At 38.1% G+C, this 18,129-nt stretch overlaps 1 protein-coding gene across 1 annotated transcript; it reads left to right on the forward strand.

Moving 5' to 3' along the window:
- The first annotated feature begins 1,985 nt into the window (after positions 1-1,985).
- Lnk (SH2B adapter-like protein Lnk) lies at positions 1,986-15,224 on the forward strand. The gene is made up of 8 exons (XM_070101620.1): positions 1,986-2,916; positions 3,405-3,506; positions 5,111-5,214; positions 5,657-5,819; positions 6,411-6,498; positions 8,990-9,192; positions 11,727-11,963; positions 14,963-15,224. Exons 1-8 carry the CDS (start codon positions 2,137-2,139, stop codon positions 15,083-15,085), a joined length of 1,800 nt encoding a protein of 599 aa, XP_069957721.1. The 5' UTR covers positions 1,986-2,136; the 3' UTR covers positions 15,086-15,224.
- Positions 15,225-18,129: the final 2,905 nt, after the last annotated feature.

Genomic DNA, 18,129 nt, shown 5'->3' on the forward strand with positions numbered 1-18,129 from the left:
TTTATTAGTGAAGATGAACAGTGTTTATTAGTGAAGATGAAGTGTTTATTAGTAAAGATGAACAGTGTTTATTAGTGAAGATGAACAGTGTTTATTAGTGAAGATGAGCAATGTTTATTAGTGAAGATGAGTAGTGTTTATTAGTGAAGATGAACAGTGTTTATTAGTGAAGATGAACAGTGTTCATTAGTGAAGGTGAGTAGTGTTTATTAATGAAGATGAGTAGTGTTTATTAGTGAAGATGAACAGTGTTTATTAGTGAAGATGAACAGTGTTCATTAGTGAAGGTGAGTAGTGTTTATTAGTGAAGATGAGTAGTGTTTATTAGTGAAGATGAGCAGTGTGTATTAGTGAAGATGAGCAGTGTGTATTAGTGAAGATGAGCAGTGTTTATTAGTGAAGATGAGCAGTGTTTATTAGTGAAGATGAGCAGTGTTTATTAGTGAAGATGAACAGTGTTTATTAGTGAAGATGAAGTATTTATTAGTGAAGGTGAGTAGTGTTTATTAGTGAAAATGAGTAGTGTTTATTAGTGAAGATGAGTAATGTTTATTAGTGAAGATGAGCAGTGTTTATTAGTGAAGATGAACAGTGTTTATTAGTGAAGATGAAGTGTTTATTAGTGAAGGTGAGTAGTGTTTATTAGTGAAGATGAGCAGTGTTTATTAGTGAAGATGAACAGTGTTTATTAGTGAAGATGAACAGTGTTTATTAGTGAAGATGAACAGTGTTTATTAGTGAAGGTGAGTAGTGTTTATTGATGAAAACGAGTAGTGTTTATTAGTGAAGATGAGTAATGTTTATTAGTGAAGATGAACAGTGTTTATTAGAGGTGAACAGTGTTTATTAGTGAAGATGAACAGTGTTTATTAGTGAAGGTGAGTAGTGTTTATTAGTGAAGATGAGCAGTGTGTATTAGTGAAGATGAGTAATGTTTATTAGTGAAGATGAGCAGTGTTTATTAGTGAAGATGAACAGTGTTTATTAGTGAAGATGAACAGTGTTTATTAGTGAAGATGAACAGTGTTTATTAGTGAAGATGAGTAATGTTTATTAGTGAAGATGAGCAGTGTTTATTAGTGAAGATGAGCAGTGTTTATTAGTGAAGATGAACAATGTTTATTAGTGAAGGTGAGTAGTGTTTATTAGTGAAGATGAGCAGTGTTTATTAGTGAAGATGAACAGTGTTTATTAGTGAAGATGAACAGTGTTTATTAGTGAAGGTGAGTAGTGTTTATTAGTGAAGATGAGCAGTGTTTATTAGTGAAGATGAACAATGTTTATTAGTGAAGGTGAGTAGTGTTTATTAGTGAAGATGAGCAGTGCTTATTAGTGAAGATGAAGTGTTTATTAGTGAAGGTGAGTAGTGTTTATCAGTGAAGATGAACAGTGTTTATTAGTGAAGATAAATAATGTTTAGTAGTGAAGATAGTGTTTTAGTGTAGATAAGTAGTATTTAGGAGTGTAGACACAGCAAAACCCTCCATTGATGGCTGCTAGGGTACTTTAACCCCTTAAATAGTGATAACAGTAAACTCTCAGGTGTGTATACATTGAATGATACGCATTTTTGGGTTTATAATTATCTAAGTGAATATTTGGAGGCAGTTTTCAAATAGTGGGAACGCCCTTTGGAACAATAAATGGTTTATTATTGCACTGCTACTAACTCTATGAATATTCAGGATTATTAGCAAACCGTAATATATGAACACATTAAAAATTAACATATGTAATTGCATACAGGATCACCTACACATAAAAAGTCAATGATAATTGAGATGAGCCTGATTTATCCTGCTGCTAAATATTATGGTGGAGGAGAAGGTCAAAAGTAGGTCTTTTCTTGGAAAATATAAACCCCTATTAATAAATAAAATTACCATATTCATTTCTTATATTACACAATAATAATATAATAGCAATCATTGAGTAAATGAATGCAATTAAAAAAAGTTTAATTGAGTGGAATATTGGCATGTAAACATTAGTGATGATTGCAGCAAAGATGGAGGTGTGAGTTTAACCTAGGCAAGGAAGACTCCAGGCAAAATATTTAAAGGATGGTGTCGATTTTACGGCCTGAGGAGGTTATTCCCAGGTGAGGGCGGAGAGAGGCCATGCACGAGACCCAGCATGGCTACTGCAGCAGACACGGAGGCAGAGAACAGCAGCCATGACTGGGAAGACTTCTGTGATCAGCAGGCCAGGAGTGCTGCAGCAGACTTCGTCAGGTCTTGGAGGGTGTTCGTGACACTGCAGGCACAGTGCCGACAGCTGGAGCACAAGGAACTCGCACACAAGTTTGCAGAACTCTTCCCAGGTCACTTAGAGCAGGCCTTGCTTAGTCCTGGTAATGGAGTCAAGGTGAGGAATGGCCTGGGGGCTGTGGCTGCCACCAGGTCAACCTCGGTCACTGTCACCACCACCAGGTCAGCCTCGGCCACTGTGGCCAGCAGCAGGTCAATTTCAGCAGGAGTGGCCAGCACGAGGTTAGTTTCAGCCGGGGTGGCCAGCAGCAGGTCGGTCTCGGCTGGGGTGGCCGGCACCAGGTCGGCCTCGGCCGACGACATACTGGAAGCAGCAGCTAGTGATGAAGGCGGAGAGTCTCCCTCACCTAAGGTCTCCCATAAACCCTTCTTCAGGAGACTCTCCTTCAAGGGGCTCAAGAAAGGTAAAATCTTCCTGAAGCAGCACTCGGATGAGGTAGAACTGTCGCCTCACCACGACAAGCAGGCGAAGCCTGAGCGACACAAAGGTCGTGTGGTGAAAGTGACGGTGGAGTGTGCACGGGAGGGCACAGTGCATCTGCTGGCTGGGGACACTCAGGAGGGGCGCCCTCACTGGCTCAAGTGTCGTATGGCCCTACTCAAGGTCGCTGCTGGCCACATGCTCGAGTTCTATGCTCCTCCTAAGGTATGCAGCAACTGGGGTTTGTTTCACAAGTCAGGGGCAGTTTCTGGTTAGTGTGGCTCCTCCTGTAGGTTAATTCAAAGTTTTCTTCTCCCATGCTGTATGATCCATACAAAGATTTTTTTTTTTCAATTCATGTTAAGCACTAAACCCGTGTGGGTCATTCAGCACAAGACGTGGTGGAGGCTTGATCCTCCATTCTCTGAATGTGAGACAGATATACCATAAGGAAAAATTCCACGAGGGTGTATTGCACAGTTTTACAAAATAATATGATTTATTATGTTGCTGTTCTTTTACATGATAGGAGGTAAGCTCTTTTGTAGTATAGAAAATGTTACAATATAATATGCTGTTTATTTCTATTTTCAGGAAACATAAGCAATTTCATCGTATTTAATTTTACTTGCATTTAATTTGCCTAATTTTTTTTTATGATTTTTGTGTTTTACATGTCATAACTGATGCTTATGCTAATAAATAACTTTCAGAGCATGAAGCCACGTACGGGTGTCTTCTGCATATCAATAAATGAGGCCAGAGAAACTACTGACTTAGAGATGCCAGACCTTAGAAACACATTTGTTATTAAGGTGAGCCAAAGCTGTGAAAAAATTTGAAATTTAAAGTAAATTTTCTATCTCTGATACATTCTTTTTAAAATACAGAAAACCCTTAAACTTTTCAAAATTCACTATATTTCATCATTTTTAAATTTTTTATATTTTTGTAGGCAGTGTACATTTTTTGAAGAGTTGAAAAAAGTTAATATTCTTTGTGTATTTTCCTAAATAGTATGGTCCAAAATTCATTATTAATATATAAAGTAAAAAGTTTCATTTAATTTTATTTTTTTTTATCTTTTGAAATGCTCTTAATCTAATTTACGTGGTTATGGCAACTGACAATCCCAGTTTCTCCCAATCACTGTATCAATCGCTTACAGCAGAGACTAAGACATCTACCTTGTTCTTTTATAGTTTTTGTTGTGTGTCAGGTGAGCTCAATGCAGTAGCTGTTTATGTCTTGTAATATTATTTTTTAATGCAATTTTAGTTACCTTTGTGAAGAGTATCTTCATAAAAGAGTGTAGGTAATTCTCTTGGTTTCCATCCATTCTCATAGTGTCTTCTTTCCCAGTGGTCTCTAGGGCTTCTTGGACTAGTCTCTTCCTTCTTCTCATTTTTTTTTTTTTTTTTTTTTTTCAACAAGTCGGCCGTCTCCCACTGAGGCAGGGTGACCCAAAAAAGAAAGAAAATCCCCAAAAAGAAAATACTTTCATCATCATTCAACACTTTCACCACACTCGCACATTATCATATCTTCATTTATTCATCTTCTTATACCCTTGGTTTGTCTTTAATGATGGTGAAAGTGTTTCTTGATTTCCTTGGCAAGACAGTGATGGCATGAATGATGGTGAAAGTGTTTCTTTTTCAGGTCACCCTACCTTGGTGGGAAATGGCCATTGTGTTAAAAAGAGATTCTTAATTTTCTCTTTTAGATGAGTTTTCCTAGCCAATGTCTTTTCTCTATTATCTTGAAAATTTTTAACACAACTTTCATGCACCTTTTTTTCCTTTATTTTCCCAATTTGTTGCACCCAGCTACCCCCTCTGCTTTTTCTGATATGAATACATTTATAATTTCTTCTTCTATGTACTTTATGTCCCTATGTCTCCTCTATTGTTGTTCTCTTACCTTCCATTCCATCTACAGTATAATCATTATGTTCCTCTTGTTGGCTAGACATATATTTGTTACCTTGTTGTGCTGTATGTTAAATTTCATACCTCAGTTGCCACAGCCTGGGAGTGAGTCATTTCTGATTTTTGGAGTATTTTTCAGCATTTCTGGAAATTTCTTTACTCTCTTTGTCTCTCATTATTATTATCCTGCAGACAGAAAGTTTTATATAGGTATAATATTGGCCTGATGCCACACCATGCTTTTGGTGTTTTTAATTATGTTTCAAATAATTGTCTCAAAAAGCTTACATTAAAGACTGGGGTAATGCACCTTACAGTTAAAGGATGGTGCAAAACATATATTTCTCATTGTTGGTTTATTCTTGAAAGGTAGATGGGACTTGGCCCTTACCATTTAATTTGTTAAAAGTATATTATTATACTTCATTTCATTGGATTCATATGAAGGTAAAGCATGTAATTATGACATACTGGCAAATATGTTGCAGGCAGATAGTGGCACTGAGTGGGTAGTGGAGGCTCAAGATCAAGATGACATGAAAACCTGGCTCACCACTATTGTTGCTCACTGCTGTTCCACTGATAAAGAACAGTAAGTTCTATATATTAACATTTGTTCCTCAATGAATAATATAATACCATAGTACAGTAGAACCCCTGTATCTGTGGGTTCGATATCCGCATTTTTAGTTATCCTCGGTTTAGTGTAGCCTGAAAATAATCCTTAATTTTGGTTAATAATGACTACAAAACACAAAAGTAGTGATGGTGGAAGTTCTTCAAAGCAAAGAGAAGCCATGAAGTGCTTCCCATCAGTGAAAAAGTGCTAATTCTTGACTTATTGTGCAAAATTTATCAATTAAATTTTATCATAGTTATGTATGTGAACAAAAAATATTACATATGCAGTATAGGTTTCACTAGTATCTGCTGTTTTGGGTATCCGCAGTAGGTCTTGGAACGCATCCCCCATAGCATAATTATATGTAATATTAAAATTTTTAATAATTAAAAGTGATTGAACTATTTTTCAGGCCTAAAAATTATGAGCTTCGACCAACAATGTACAGCGTAAAGAATGAATCCTCTCAGTCCCTGGCTGCTACACTAGGTGGTGGTGACCTAACAGAACGCCCTGAACATCCACCAGACCTTCCCCCACGAGTTCCCGGTACTACCTCGCCAAGCTCTCAGCAGGTCAGAATGTATAGCAATGCAGGTCCTAACATACAAACAAGTTGCATTTCTGTCTTTTCAGTCAACAGTCAAAATATTTTTTTATAGAAAACAGTAATACAAGGGGTTGGTAAGTTTCACACATGTTTGTGCTATTAGTTACTGTTTGTAAACCTTCAGCTGTTCCTAAATGTCTTGTTTGAATGAAGGATAGTAAGTGTGTTTCCCTCCTTTTTTTTTGTGGGGGGTGGGGTTATCCCTACCTTTGTGGGAGATGGCTGGTGTGTTTAAAAATTGTGTAAATCTATACAAGAGGGCCCTGCTTATACAACAGGTTAGGTTCTGGGCTACTGCTGTAAAATGAAAATTGCTGTAAAGTGAAACATTTTGATGGAAAATTGGTGAAATTACGCTTTTGCGAATTTTGCTGCGTCAGCGATATTTATGCATTGGTGATTTTGCCCACTTTGAGTCCTATTTTAGGCGAATTAAATTGTTCCAGTCAACCAAATTCTTAGCTATTTCGCTAGTATGTCTTCCATTTTATCAGTTAAGCACAAAAACCGTACTTCATCTATTTCACTTACCCTTATATATCATTTTTTGTTGCAGGCATCTATTGTTGCTGCAAGACAAAGCAATCTTTCACTGCATTCAAGATCTCAAAATGGACTTGGAGACTATTCTAGTGATGATGCTGGTAAGTTCTATTTAAGTTTTTAAAAAGTGTAGTTTAGTATTTTAGAGGATTGGCTGAGAAACTAAAATGAGGAAAATATAAAAATAAAACAGATTTACAGGTACAGTATAAGGATATTTAATAAAGGTAAAGGATCAAGTTAAAATTAAATATCCTGGTAGAGAAAATAAAGTAGTTGGTCTTTCATGAGTGATGATGAGGAAAATAAAATAATGTCAATATGGGAGGTGGCAAACATGTGGGTTAGTAGTAGAATGTTCATCTCACAGCTATAAGTACCAGGATTTGATTACCAGGTGAGGGAAGACATTTACAAGTCTTGTTACACCTGCTTCTCCTGCTGACCTAATGATAGGTACTCAGTAGTTCCAGGTATTAACAATTAATTAGGCATATAATTAAACTCCATTTAAGTAACTTTTAGATTAAATCTTGTTTGACAATGTATTCCATGTCATAAGCTTCAAGGGGGACCCCTCGATGGACAATGGCTCTTGATCTGAGGAACTGGAGCTGAGTTAGGCCTTGCTTTGGATCAAAATTGAATACCCCTCACACTATAATGACTGGTTGATGCATTAGATATGTGCAGGACCTAGGTATCTTAATTTTGAGGATGCTTTGCTAACCAGTGGCTTTTTCTTTCCCATAGAGAGATTATAATCCATATATAATTTCTACCAATTGACAATTGGCAATTTTTTTTTTATTAACACATCGGCCGTCTCCCACCAAGGCAGGGTGGCCCAAAAAAGATTAACTTTCATCAGCATTCACTCCATCACTGTCTTGGCAAGACAGTGATGGCAAAATATCTAATGTGTCTAATTCATCCCCTCCACCTGTTAGTCTTAGGTTAGAATTTATGCTGCCTGAATGCTCAGCATAACAAGGGGCTTTCCCTGTGTTCTGTTAAATGCTATCCAGTATTTTAAAACACTACATATCTTGTGGAAATATAATTTTTTTTTTTTTAACACTGGCTGTCTCCCATCAAGGTAGGGTGAGGGAAAAAGAAACACTCTCACCATCATTCACACTATCACTGTCTTGCCACAGGCATGCCAATACTACAGTTCAGATGCCCCTTCAGATTACAAATACCCTCACTCCTCATTATTCTTCTTTCAACACACCGGCCGTATCCCACCGAGGTGGGGTGGCCCAAAAGGAAAAATGAAAGTTTCTCCTTTTACATTTAGTAATATATACAGGAGAAGGGGTTACTAGCCCCTTGCTCCTGGCATTTTAGTTGCCTCTTACAACACGCATGGCTTACGGAGGAAGAATTCTGTTCCACTTCCCTATGGAGGTAAGAGGAAATAAACAAAATCAAGAACTAGAAAGAAAACCCAGAGGAGTGTGTATATATATGCTTGTACATATATGTGTAGTGTGACCTAAGTGTAAGTAGAAGTAACAAGATGTACCTGAAATTTTGCATGTGTATGAGACATCATCATTCAACACTTTCACCATCACTGCTCGTACATAATCACTGCTCATACATAATTACTGTTTTTGCAGAGGCACTCAGATGTGACAGTTTATTATTATTATTAATTGTTATTATTATTTTTTAACATGTCCATTTCCCACTGAGGAAGGGTGACCCAAAAAGAAAAAAAATCCAAAACAGAAAGAAAAAACTTTAATTATCATTCAATAATTTCACCCTTATAGCCGGACTTGAGTCCTGGTAATGGGAAGTACAATGCCTGCACTTTAAAGGAGGGGTTTGGGATATTGGCAGTTTGGAGGGATATGTTGTGTATCTTTATACGTATATGCTTCTAAACTGTTGTATTCTGAACACCTCTGCAAAAGCAGTGATAATGTGTGAGTGTGGTGAAAGTGTTGAATGATGATGAAAGTATTTTCTTTTTGGGGATTTTCTTTCTTTTTTTGGGTCACCCTGCCTCGGTGGGAGACGACCGACTTGTTGAAAAAAAAAAAAAAAAAAAAAAAATCCCCCTCACTCATACATAATCACTGTCTTTGCAGAGGTGCTCAGATACAACAGTTTAGACGTCCCTCCAAACTGCCAATATCGTAAACCCCTCCTTTAAAGTGCAGACATTGTACTTCCCATTTCCAGGACTCAAGTTCGACTAACTGCTTTCCCTGAATCCCTTCACAAAATATTATCCTGCTCACACTTCAACAGCTTGTCAGGTCCCAAAAACCATTCGTCTCCATTCACTCCTATCGAACATGCTCACACATGCTTGCTGGAAGTCCAAGCCTCTCGCCCACAAAACCTCCTTTACCCCCAACCTTTTTGGGGATGACTCCTACCCTGCCTTCCTTCCCCAGTATATACAGGCATCCATCCATGCACATGTACAGGCAAGGTGTTTCACATTGATTAATTGCACAAAACCTATTTTTGAACTATTTTTTCCCTGTAATGTAGATTAATTATTTCTCTTAGAGTAATATGCATTTCTTTCAGATCTAAATTAAAACAGGTGACTTCATCTTTCCACAGTCAATATACGAGTACCTTCAGATGTGGATTTCTACTCTAGTCTGCGGGATTACCCCTGGTTCCATGGCACACTATCACGTTGTGATGCTGCTGCTGCAGTCCTTCAAGAGGCAGTTGCAGGTCATGGTGTATTCCTTGTTAGACAAAGTGAAACAAGGAAAGGAGAGTATGTTCTAACATTCAACTATCAAGGCAGAGCAAAGGTAAGCTGATAGTTTAATGAAATAAATCATTATAATCTTTTAAAAATATATTTCCTCACAAGTATAAATGAGAATATGACAGAACCCACATGGAGAGAATAAAACAGAATATTATAAGGGGGAGGGGGTAAAAGAGGTTTTGTGTGCAAGGGGCTTGGACATGCAGCAGGCATGTGTGATCGTGTTAGATAGGAGTGAATGGAGACAAATGGTTTTTGGGACTTGACGAGCTGTTGGATTGTGAGCAGGGTAATATTTTGTAAAGGGATTCAGGGAAACTGGTTAACCAGACTTGAGTCCTTGAAATGGGAAGTGCGATGCCTGTACGTTAAAGGAGCAGTTTGAGATATTGGAAATTTGGAGGAGCATCTAAACTGTCGTATCCGAGTGCCTCTGCAAAGACAGTGATTATGTATGAGTGATGGTGAAAGTGTTGAATGATGACTTTTTTTTTTTTTTTTTTTTTATTAACTAGTCGGCCATTTCCCACTGAGATAGGGTGACCCAAAAAGAAAGAAAATCCCCAAAAAGAAAATACTTTCATCATCATCCTTCATATGACTGAATGCAACCATATGACCTGTCTTTGTAATACTCACTTGTGCTTTATAGTAATCTGTTTACATTAATGTTTTATCACTGAATTCATCATTGCTTAGTTAATCTTAAGTTAATTTTAAGCCACCCGTAATGCTATGCATAGTATAAGTGGCTTTGGCATGCTGCTCTTATCTGTATTTTTTTTGTACCTCTGTATGTGTGCTCAAATTTATAATAAATAAAAATAAATAAATTCAACACTTTCACCTCACTCACACATAATCATTGTTTTTGCAGAGGTGCTCAGAATACAACAATTTAGAAGCAACATATCCCTCCAAACTGCGAAAATCCCAAACCCCTCCTTTAAAGTGCAGGCAATGTATGTGTACTACCCATTTCCAGGACTCAAGTTCAGCTATATAAAAATAACCGGTTTCCCTGAATCCCTTCACTAAATATTACCTTGCTCACACTCCAACAGCTTGTCAGGTCCCAAATACCATTTGTCTCCATTCACTCCTATCTAACACACTCACATACACTTGCTGGAAGTCCAAGCCCCTCGCCCACAAAACCTCCTTTACCCCCTCCCTCCAATTTTTTGAGGACGACCCCTACGCCATCTTCCTTCCCCTACAGATTTATACACTCTTCATGTCATTCTACTTTGATCCATTTTCTCTAAATGACCAAACCCCCTCAACAACCCCTCTTCAGCTCTCTGACTAATACTTTTATTAACTTCACACCTTCTCCTAATTTCCACACTCCAAATTTTCTGCATAATATTTGCACCATGCATCGCCCTTAGACAGGACATCTCCACTGCTTCCAACCATCTCCTCGCTGCAGCATTTACAACCCAAGCTTCACACCCATATAAGAGTGTTGGTACCACTATACTTTCATACATTCCCTTCTTTGCCTCCATAGATAATGTTTTTTGTCTCCACATGTACTTCAATGCACCACTCACCTTTTTTCCTTCATCAGTTATATGATTAACCTCATCCTTCATAAATCCATCCACTGACACGTCAACTCCCAAATATCAGAAAACATTCACTTCTTCCATACTCCTCCTCTCCAATTTAATAACCAATTTTTCTTTATCTAATTCATTTGATACCCTCATCACCTTACTCTTTTCTTTGTTCACTTTCAACTTTCTACCTTTACACACACTCCCAAACTCGTCCACTAACCTTTGCAGGTTTTCTTTAGAATCTCCCATAAGCACAGTATCATCAGCAAAAAGTAACTGTCAATTCCCATTTTGTATTTTATTCCCCGGTTATTTTCATATAGTTGGACTTGAGTCCTGGAAATTGGAAGTACAATGCCTGCACTTTAAAGGAGGGGTTTGGGATATTGGCAGTTTGGAGGGATATGTTGTGTATCTTTATACGTATATGCTTCTAAACTGTTGTATTCTGAGCAACTTGGCAAAAACAGTGATTATATGTGAGTGTGGTGACAGTGTTGAATGATGATGAAAGCATTTTCTTTTTGGGGATTTTCTTTCTTTTTTGGGTCACCCTGCCTCGGTGGGAGACGGCCGACTTGTTGAATTTTTTTTTTTTTTTTTTTTTTTTTTTCAACTAGTCGGCCGTCTCCCATCGAGGCAGGGTGACCCAAAAAAGAAAGAAAATCCCCAAAAAGAAAATACTTTCATCATCATTCAACACTTTCACCACACTCACACATTAACACTGTTTTTGCAGAGGTGCTCAGAATACAACAGTTTAGAAGCATATACGTATAAAGATACACAACATATCCCTCCAAACTGCCAATATCCCAAACCCCTCCTTTAAAGTGCAGGCATTATACTTCCCATTTCCAGGACTCAACTCCGACTATATGAAAATACATACATACATACATACATACATACTGTTTGGGTCACCTTGCCTTGGTGGGAAACAGCCAACATGTTAAAAATAAAAATGTTTAAGGTTCCATTCATTAATTTTTATTTCTCCTTGCAGCATTTAAGGATGACCATCAACCCAGATGGTGCGTGTCGAGTTCAGCATTTGTCTTTTGCTACAATATTTGATCTGCTAGAATATTTTCGTGATAACCACATCCCTCTGGAATCTGGTGGCACATCTGATGTAACCTTGTCAGAGTTTGTCATTGCCTCTGACTATTCTGCTCGAAGTGCAGGATCAGGTCAGGGAGGAGCAGAGCGTAGGCCACCAAACCTCCCAGACACAAGAGAAGTAAATTATTGCATTAGTTCCATTATAGTTTAAAATTCCTTGAGGTGGGAAGTTCAGTGCTTACACTCTAAAGGAGGGGTTTGGGATATTTGCTGCTTAGAGGGACATCTAAAGTGTCATATCTGTGCACCTCTGGCAAGACAGTGATAGTGTAAATGATGGTGATTTTTTTGTTCACCCCACCTCGGTGGGAAATGGACAGCGTGTTAAAAAAATAATATATATATATTTACTTATTTTGCAGCAAAGGTCATTTCTCACTAAGGTAAAATGACTCAAAGAAACACATTAACCATCACTCGTTTAATAACAGTTTGCTAGAAGGGTGTAACATCTCTGCACTCTTAGGTCACACTACACATGCATGTACATGCATATATATTGACACACCCATCTGGTTTTACTTCTATTTTCTGAATAGTTTTTTTTTTTTTTTTTTTTAACCCGTAAACGGTCCAAGCAGATCTATGTTCACATGTGTAGTGCTACAAAAGTAGATTAAAGTTTTTTTACATATTTTCAAATGTAGAAAAACAAAAAGATCTACTTTTTTTATGTACCTTCAAATGTTGAAAAAACGTATATTTACGTTTGGACCGTTTACGGGTTAACAAGTCGGCCATCTCCCACTGAGGCATTTTAGTTGACTTTTACAACACGCATGGCTTACGGAGGAAAGATTCTTATTCCACTTCCCCATGGATATAAAAGGAAAAGTAGTAAGACCAAGAACTATTAAGATAAAATCAAAGGAAACTCAGATGAGTGTGTATAACTAAGCATGTACATGTATGTGTAGTGTGACCTAAGTGTAAGTAGAAGTAGCAAGACGTACCTGTAATCTTGCATATTTATGAGACAGACAAAAGACACCAGCAATCCTACCATCTTGTAAAACAATTACAGGCTTTCATTTCACACTCACTTGGCAGGACGGTAGTACCCCCGTGGGTGGTTGCTGTCTACTCTTATCTCTATAGGGAAGTGGAAAAGAATTCTTCCTTAGTAAGTCATGCATGCCGTAAGAGGGGACTAAAATGTCGAGACTTTAAAAAGAAAAATGTCGGGACTAAAAAAGAAAAATGCTGGGACCTAAAAAGAAAAGCTTTCATTTTTCTTTTTAGATCACCCTGCCTTGGTGGGATACAGACAGCTTGTTGAAAAACAAAAAATGTTCTCGGGACACATTTAACCTAAGCACAACCCCTACAGCCTACTCCTCACTGCAGAATTCAAGGACCTTTCCTCACAACTGTAAAAAAGTTGACATCACTATACTCTGGTACTCTTTATTACTCATTTTTCCTCTAGTGATAAAATATCATTCTCTCAACAGACACTTCAACACTTTACCTACTGTTTTCCTCTCATATTTCCTACATCCATAGTTCTCACAGACCCTAGCATAGGAAGGAATATGAGTGAGACTCGTTTGAGTAATGTATTTTTTTTTTTTTCAACAAGACGGCCGTCTCCCACCGAGGCAGGGTGACCCAAAAAAGAAAGAAAATCCCCAAAAAGAAAATACTTTCATCATCATTCAACACTTTCATCTCACTCACACAATATCACTGTTTTTGCAGAGGTGCCCAGAATACAACAGTTTAGAAGTATATATGTATAAAAATACACAATATATCCCTCCAAACTGCCAATATCCCAAACCCCTCCTTTAGAGTGCAGGCATTGTACTTCCCATTTCCAGGACTCAAGTCCAGTCATATAAAATAACCGGTTTCCCTGAATCCCTTCACTAAATACAGTAGTATTACCCTGCTCACACTCCAAAAGCTCGTCAGGTCCCAAATACCATTTTTCTCCATTCAGTCCTATCTAACACACTCACGCACGCTTGCTGGAAGTCCAAACCCCTCGCCCACAAACCCTCCTTTACCCCCTCCCTCCAACTTTTTCGAGGACGACCCCTACCCCGCCTTCCTTCCCCTACAGATTTATATGCTCTCCATGTCATTCTACTTTGATCCATTCTCTAAATGACCAAACCACCTCAACAAACCCTCTTCAGCCCTCTGACTAATACTTTTATTAACTCCACACCTTCTCCTAATTTCCACACTCCGAATTTTCTGCATAATATTTACACCACACATTGCCCTTAGACAGGACATCTCCACTGCCTCCACCCGCCTCCTCGCTGCAGCATTTACAACCCAAGCTTCACACCCATATAAGAGTGTTGGTACTACTATACTTTCATACATTCCCTTCTTTGCCTCCATAGATAACATTTTTTGCCTCCACATATACCTCAATGCACCACTCACCTTTTTTACCTCATCAATTCTATGATTAACCTCATCCTTCATAAATCCATCTGCTGACACATCATCTCCCAAATATCTGAAAACATTCCCTTCTTCCAAACTCCTCCCCAATTTGATATCCAATTTTTCTTTATCTAAATCATTTGATACTCTCATCACCTTACTCTTTTCTATGTTCACTTTCAACTTTCTACCTTTACACACACTCCCAAATTCGCCCACTAACCTTTGCAATTTTTCTTTAGAATCTCCCATAAGCACAGTATCATCAGCAAAAAGTAACTGTGTCACTTCCCATTTTGTATTTAATTTCCCATAATTTAATCCCACCCCTCTCCCGAACACCCTAGCATTTACTTCTTTTACAACCCCATCTATAAATATATAAAACAACCATGGTGACATTACACATCCCTGTCTAAGATTTACTTTTTCCGGGAAGTAGTAGTAGTAGTAGTAATGTATATTTCTTTTAAATAGGTTCTTAGTTTTGACCACTTGAGCTACAAAATTTTTTTAGGGTCGTAAGTGGGGGACCTACTGTATTTTCTGATTTTTCATGAAGATTGTATAACCTCAGCCCAGAGGGTAATAATTTTTATAGAGTTTGCTCTATTTGTACAGAGCTCAGTTTCAGAAGTAAGAGATGTTAAATTTATTTTGCACTTTTCAGTAGTTATGTTGTTTTGATATTCTGAATTGCATATCTTTCAGGTTGCAACTCATGGAGGATCAGTACGCATGACAACATCAGCACTTGAACGACTTCAGTATGAGCAGAGCAATTCAGGCGGGTCTACTGGAAGAGCTGTGGAAAATACCTATACATATACATGAAGATGTGTATTTTATTCCCAAGAGGTTTATTAGACAACAGAATGAATCTGCTGTATGCCTGGTTATGAAGGGCAGTGCATTTCATTAGATGGAGAGTATTTGTACAAGTGGAGATTACTTTGATGAAGTATTTTCCAGTGATTATTCATTGGCAAGAGCAGCTTGATTTGATGGAAATATTTGTGGTTTTGTGTGATTGTGTATTCAGAGAAATGCAGTATTTATTAAGTTGCTTTGGAGGGATCTACAACTTGTAGACTTCAAAATAATTGTATATCTCAAGTATAGTTCAATAGTGCCTCATTATTGGGTTCTTTTATTGGATGCACACCAGCATGTGCATCAGTTATTTTACAGTACTTGTGCATGTACTTAAATATGCATGTATTTATGCATACACGTGCACATAAATGCTGTAATTGTGCATACATGTATACTCCAGAGATACATTCATGTGGCCAAAGGTTGTGACTAACTTTATTAACTCAACAGAGCTGCAGAATTTTTCTGAAAAATCAAGAAAGCAGTTCTTCCAGAATTAAATAAGCACAAAAACCCCTGTATGGTATGGAGTGGATTTGATTCCCCAAATGCTCAAACACTGTAGCTAGTACCACAGTAACTCAACAAACAAGATTACTATTTCTAAGGATATAATCTTTCATGAGTAATTTTTAATGAGAAAATTCAAACTCAATTTAGAAAAAGTGAAAAATAATCATCAGCTACATCTTGTATTTACTCTCTAGATTTATTTTTCCACAGAGAGATGTTGAATGACAGTTGATAAAAATTAAAAATTGTTACTTGTATAGAGAAGGCAAAATATGCATGGAAAAGATGTGCCCATTTACTAAGTTAATGTTAGCAAAGTGAACTTTCATCTTTCAAAAGAAACTTCTATACATTTTTGTTTTGAAATTATGAGGAAAATAAATGGTTGTCATTTAATTTTGATATTTATTTAAAAATTAAATCTCTTGAGTGGATCTGTATATTTGGCAAGTGCTTCACTGAATTAGTTACGTATGAGTGTATTTCAACCATGTTACTGAGAATTTGTCAGTTAAGTACGAGTGTATGCTACCCACAAGTTACTGGAAATTATTATCGCCTCTACATATGTTATATAATAATAGTTTTAGCAGTACTATTTCAAATTATTAATGTGCAGTTTGGAAAATAATGGCAAAGCTTTTATAACTTGAGCTATATCTCAAGTGATAAAAATGTTTATTGGCAAGAGTGTATTTAATTAGTATACTGTATTTATTTGTTTTTTGTTACCGATAGTCATATTATACCTAGTCATTTACAATAAAATACAGATAATTTGTGGAAGTACTATATAATGATTTTTAGAACTGGCCTACAGGTTATAAGAAAAATTATTTCTTAGAATCTTTTAGGCTTTTTGTGGCTGTTTAAGTGGCATCCAGTTGGAGGCTTTTCTCGCCTCTCACCCCCTCCATGTTTTAAATACGGGTACTCCCACCCATTTTGATCCTCGTACTCATACTCTCTCTTGCATCGATCTATCAGTCTGCTCTTCCTCCACTGCACTAGACTTCACCTGGTCTGTTCTACCGGACTTAGATGACAGCGATCATTTTCCGATCATTCTTACTTCTCCTTCCTATTCACCACCTTTCCGTAGCCCTCGCTGGCAATTTGATCGGGCAAATTGGGATCTTTACTCACACCTCACTGCTTTTCATGAGGTTCCTTCTTCATCCTCCATTGATGAGCTCCTACACATCTTCTCGACGTCAGTTTATACCGCAGCTTCTCATTCTATACCCCAAACCTCAGGCAGGCATTCTCAGAAGTGCGTGCCTTGGTGGTCTCCTGCTTGTGCTCGTGCAGTACGTTTGAAACGTGCTGCATGGGGCAGGCACCGGTACAATAGAACCGCTGAGAGACTTCTTGATTTTAAGCAGAAGCGTGCGATCGCTCGCCGTGTCATCCGTGAAGCTAAACGCACTTGTTGGCGAGACTATGTTTCCACCATCACCTCTGCTTCTTCTATGAGTGCAGTCTGGAAAAAAGTGAGGAAATTGAGTGGTAAATACTCTCCTGACCCGGCTCCTGTTCTACGGGTCGCTGGTGTTGATGTAGCAAACCCTCTCGACGTTGCCATTGAACTTGGCACACATCTGGTCCGTATTTCCCGAGGGCTCCATCTATGCCCCTTGTTTCTTTCCTCAAAGTCTGCCAGAGAGTTAGTACCCTTGGACTTTTCTTCTCTCAGAGAAGAACAGTATAATGTGCCTTTTACACTTCAAGAACTGGAGGCAACGCTCTCAGCTTGCCGATCATCGGCAGCTGGGCCTGACGACATTTATATTCGTATGTTACAACATTTACATCGGTCAGCCCTTGTAGTCCTCTTACACCTCTTCAATCTTATTTGGGCACAAGGAGTTCTTCCCCAGCTGTGGAAATCTGCCATTGTTCTCCCTTTCCGCAAACCGGGTACTACAGGACATGATGCCTCCCACTATCGCCCCATCGCTCTTACTAGTGCAGTTTGCAAAGTGATGGAACGTCTCGTAAATCGATGTTTAATGTGGTATTTAGAGACACACAACAGTCTCTCCGCTAGTCAATATGGCTTTCGTAAGGGTCGTTCTACCATAGACCCCTTACTACGCTTGGATACGTATGTTCGTAATGCCTTTGCGAATAATCACTCAGTTATTGCCATATTTTTTGACCTTGAGAAGGCATATGACACAACTTGGAGGTATAATATTTTGGCCCAGGCCCATTCCTTAGGCCTCCGAGGCAATCTACCATCCTTCCTTAAGAACTTTTTAACTGACAGACATTTCCGTGTTCGAGTCAATAATGTTCTTTCCCCGGACTTCGTCCAAGCTGAAGGTGTCCCTCAGGGATGTGTTCTAAGCACAACACTTTTTCTCCTTGCTATAAATGATTTGGCCTCTGTTCTTCCACCCAATATTTGGTCATCACTCTGTGTTGATGACTTCGCTATTGCTTGTGCAGGCGCTGACTGTCATCTTATTGCAGTTTCTCTCCAG

This window comes from Cherax quadricarinatus, chromosome 78, assembly GCF_038502225.1.
Source record: "Cherax quadricarinatus isolate ZL_2023a chromosome 78, ASM3850222v1, whole genome shotgun sequence".
In the NCBI taxonomy this organism is placed as follows: Eukaryota; Metazoa; Arthropoda; class Malacostraca; order Decapoda; family Parastacidae; genus Cherax; species Cherax quadricarinatus.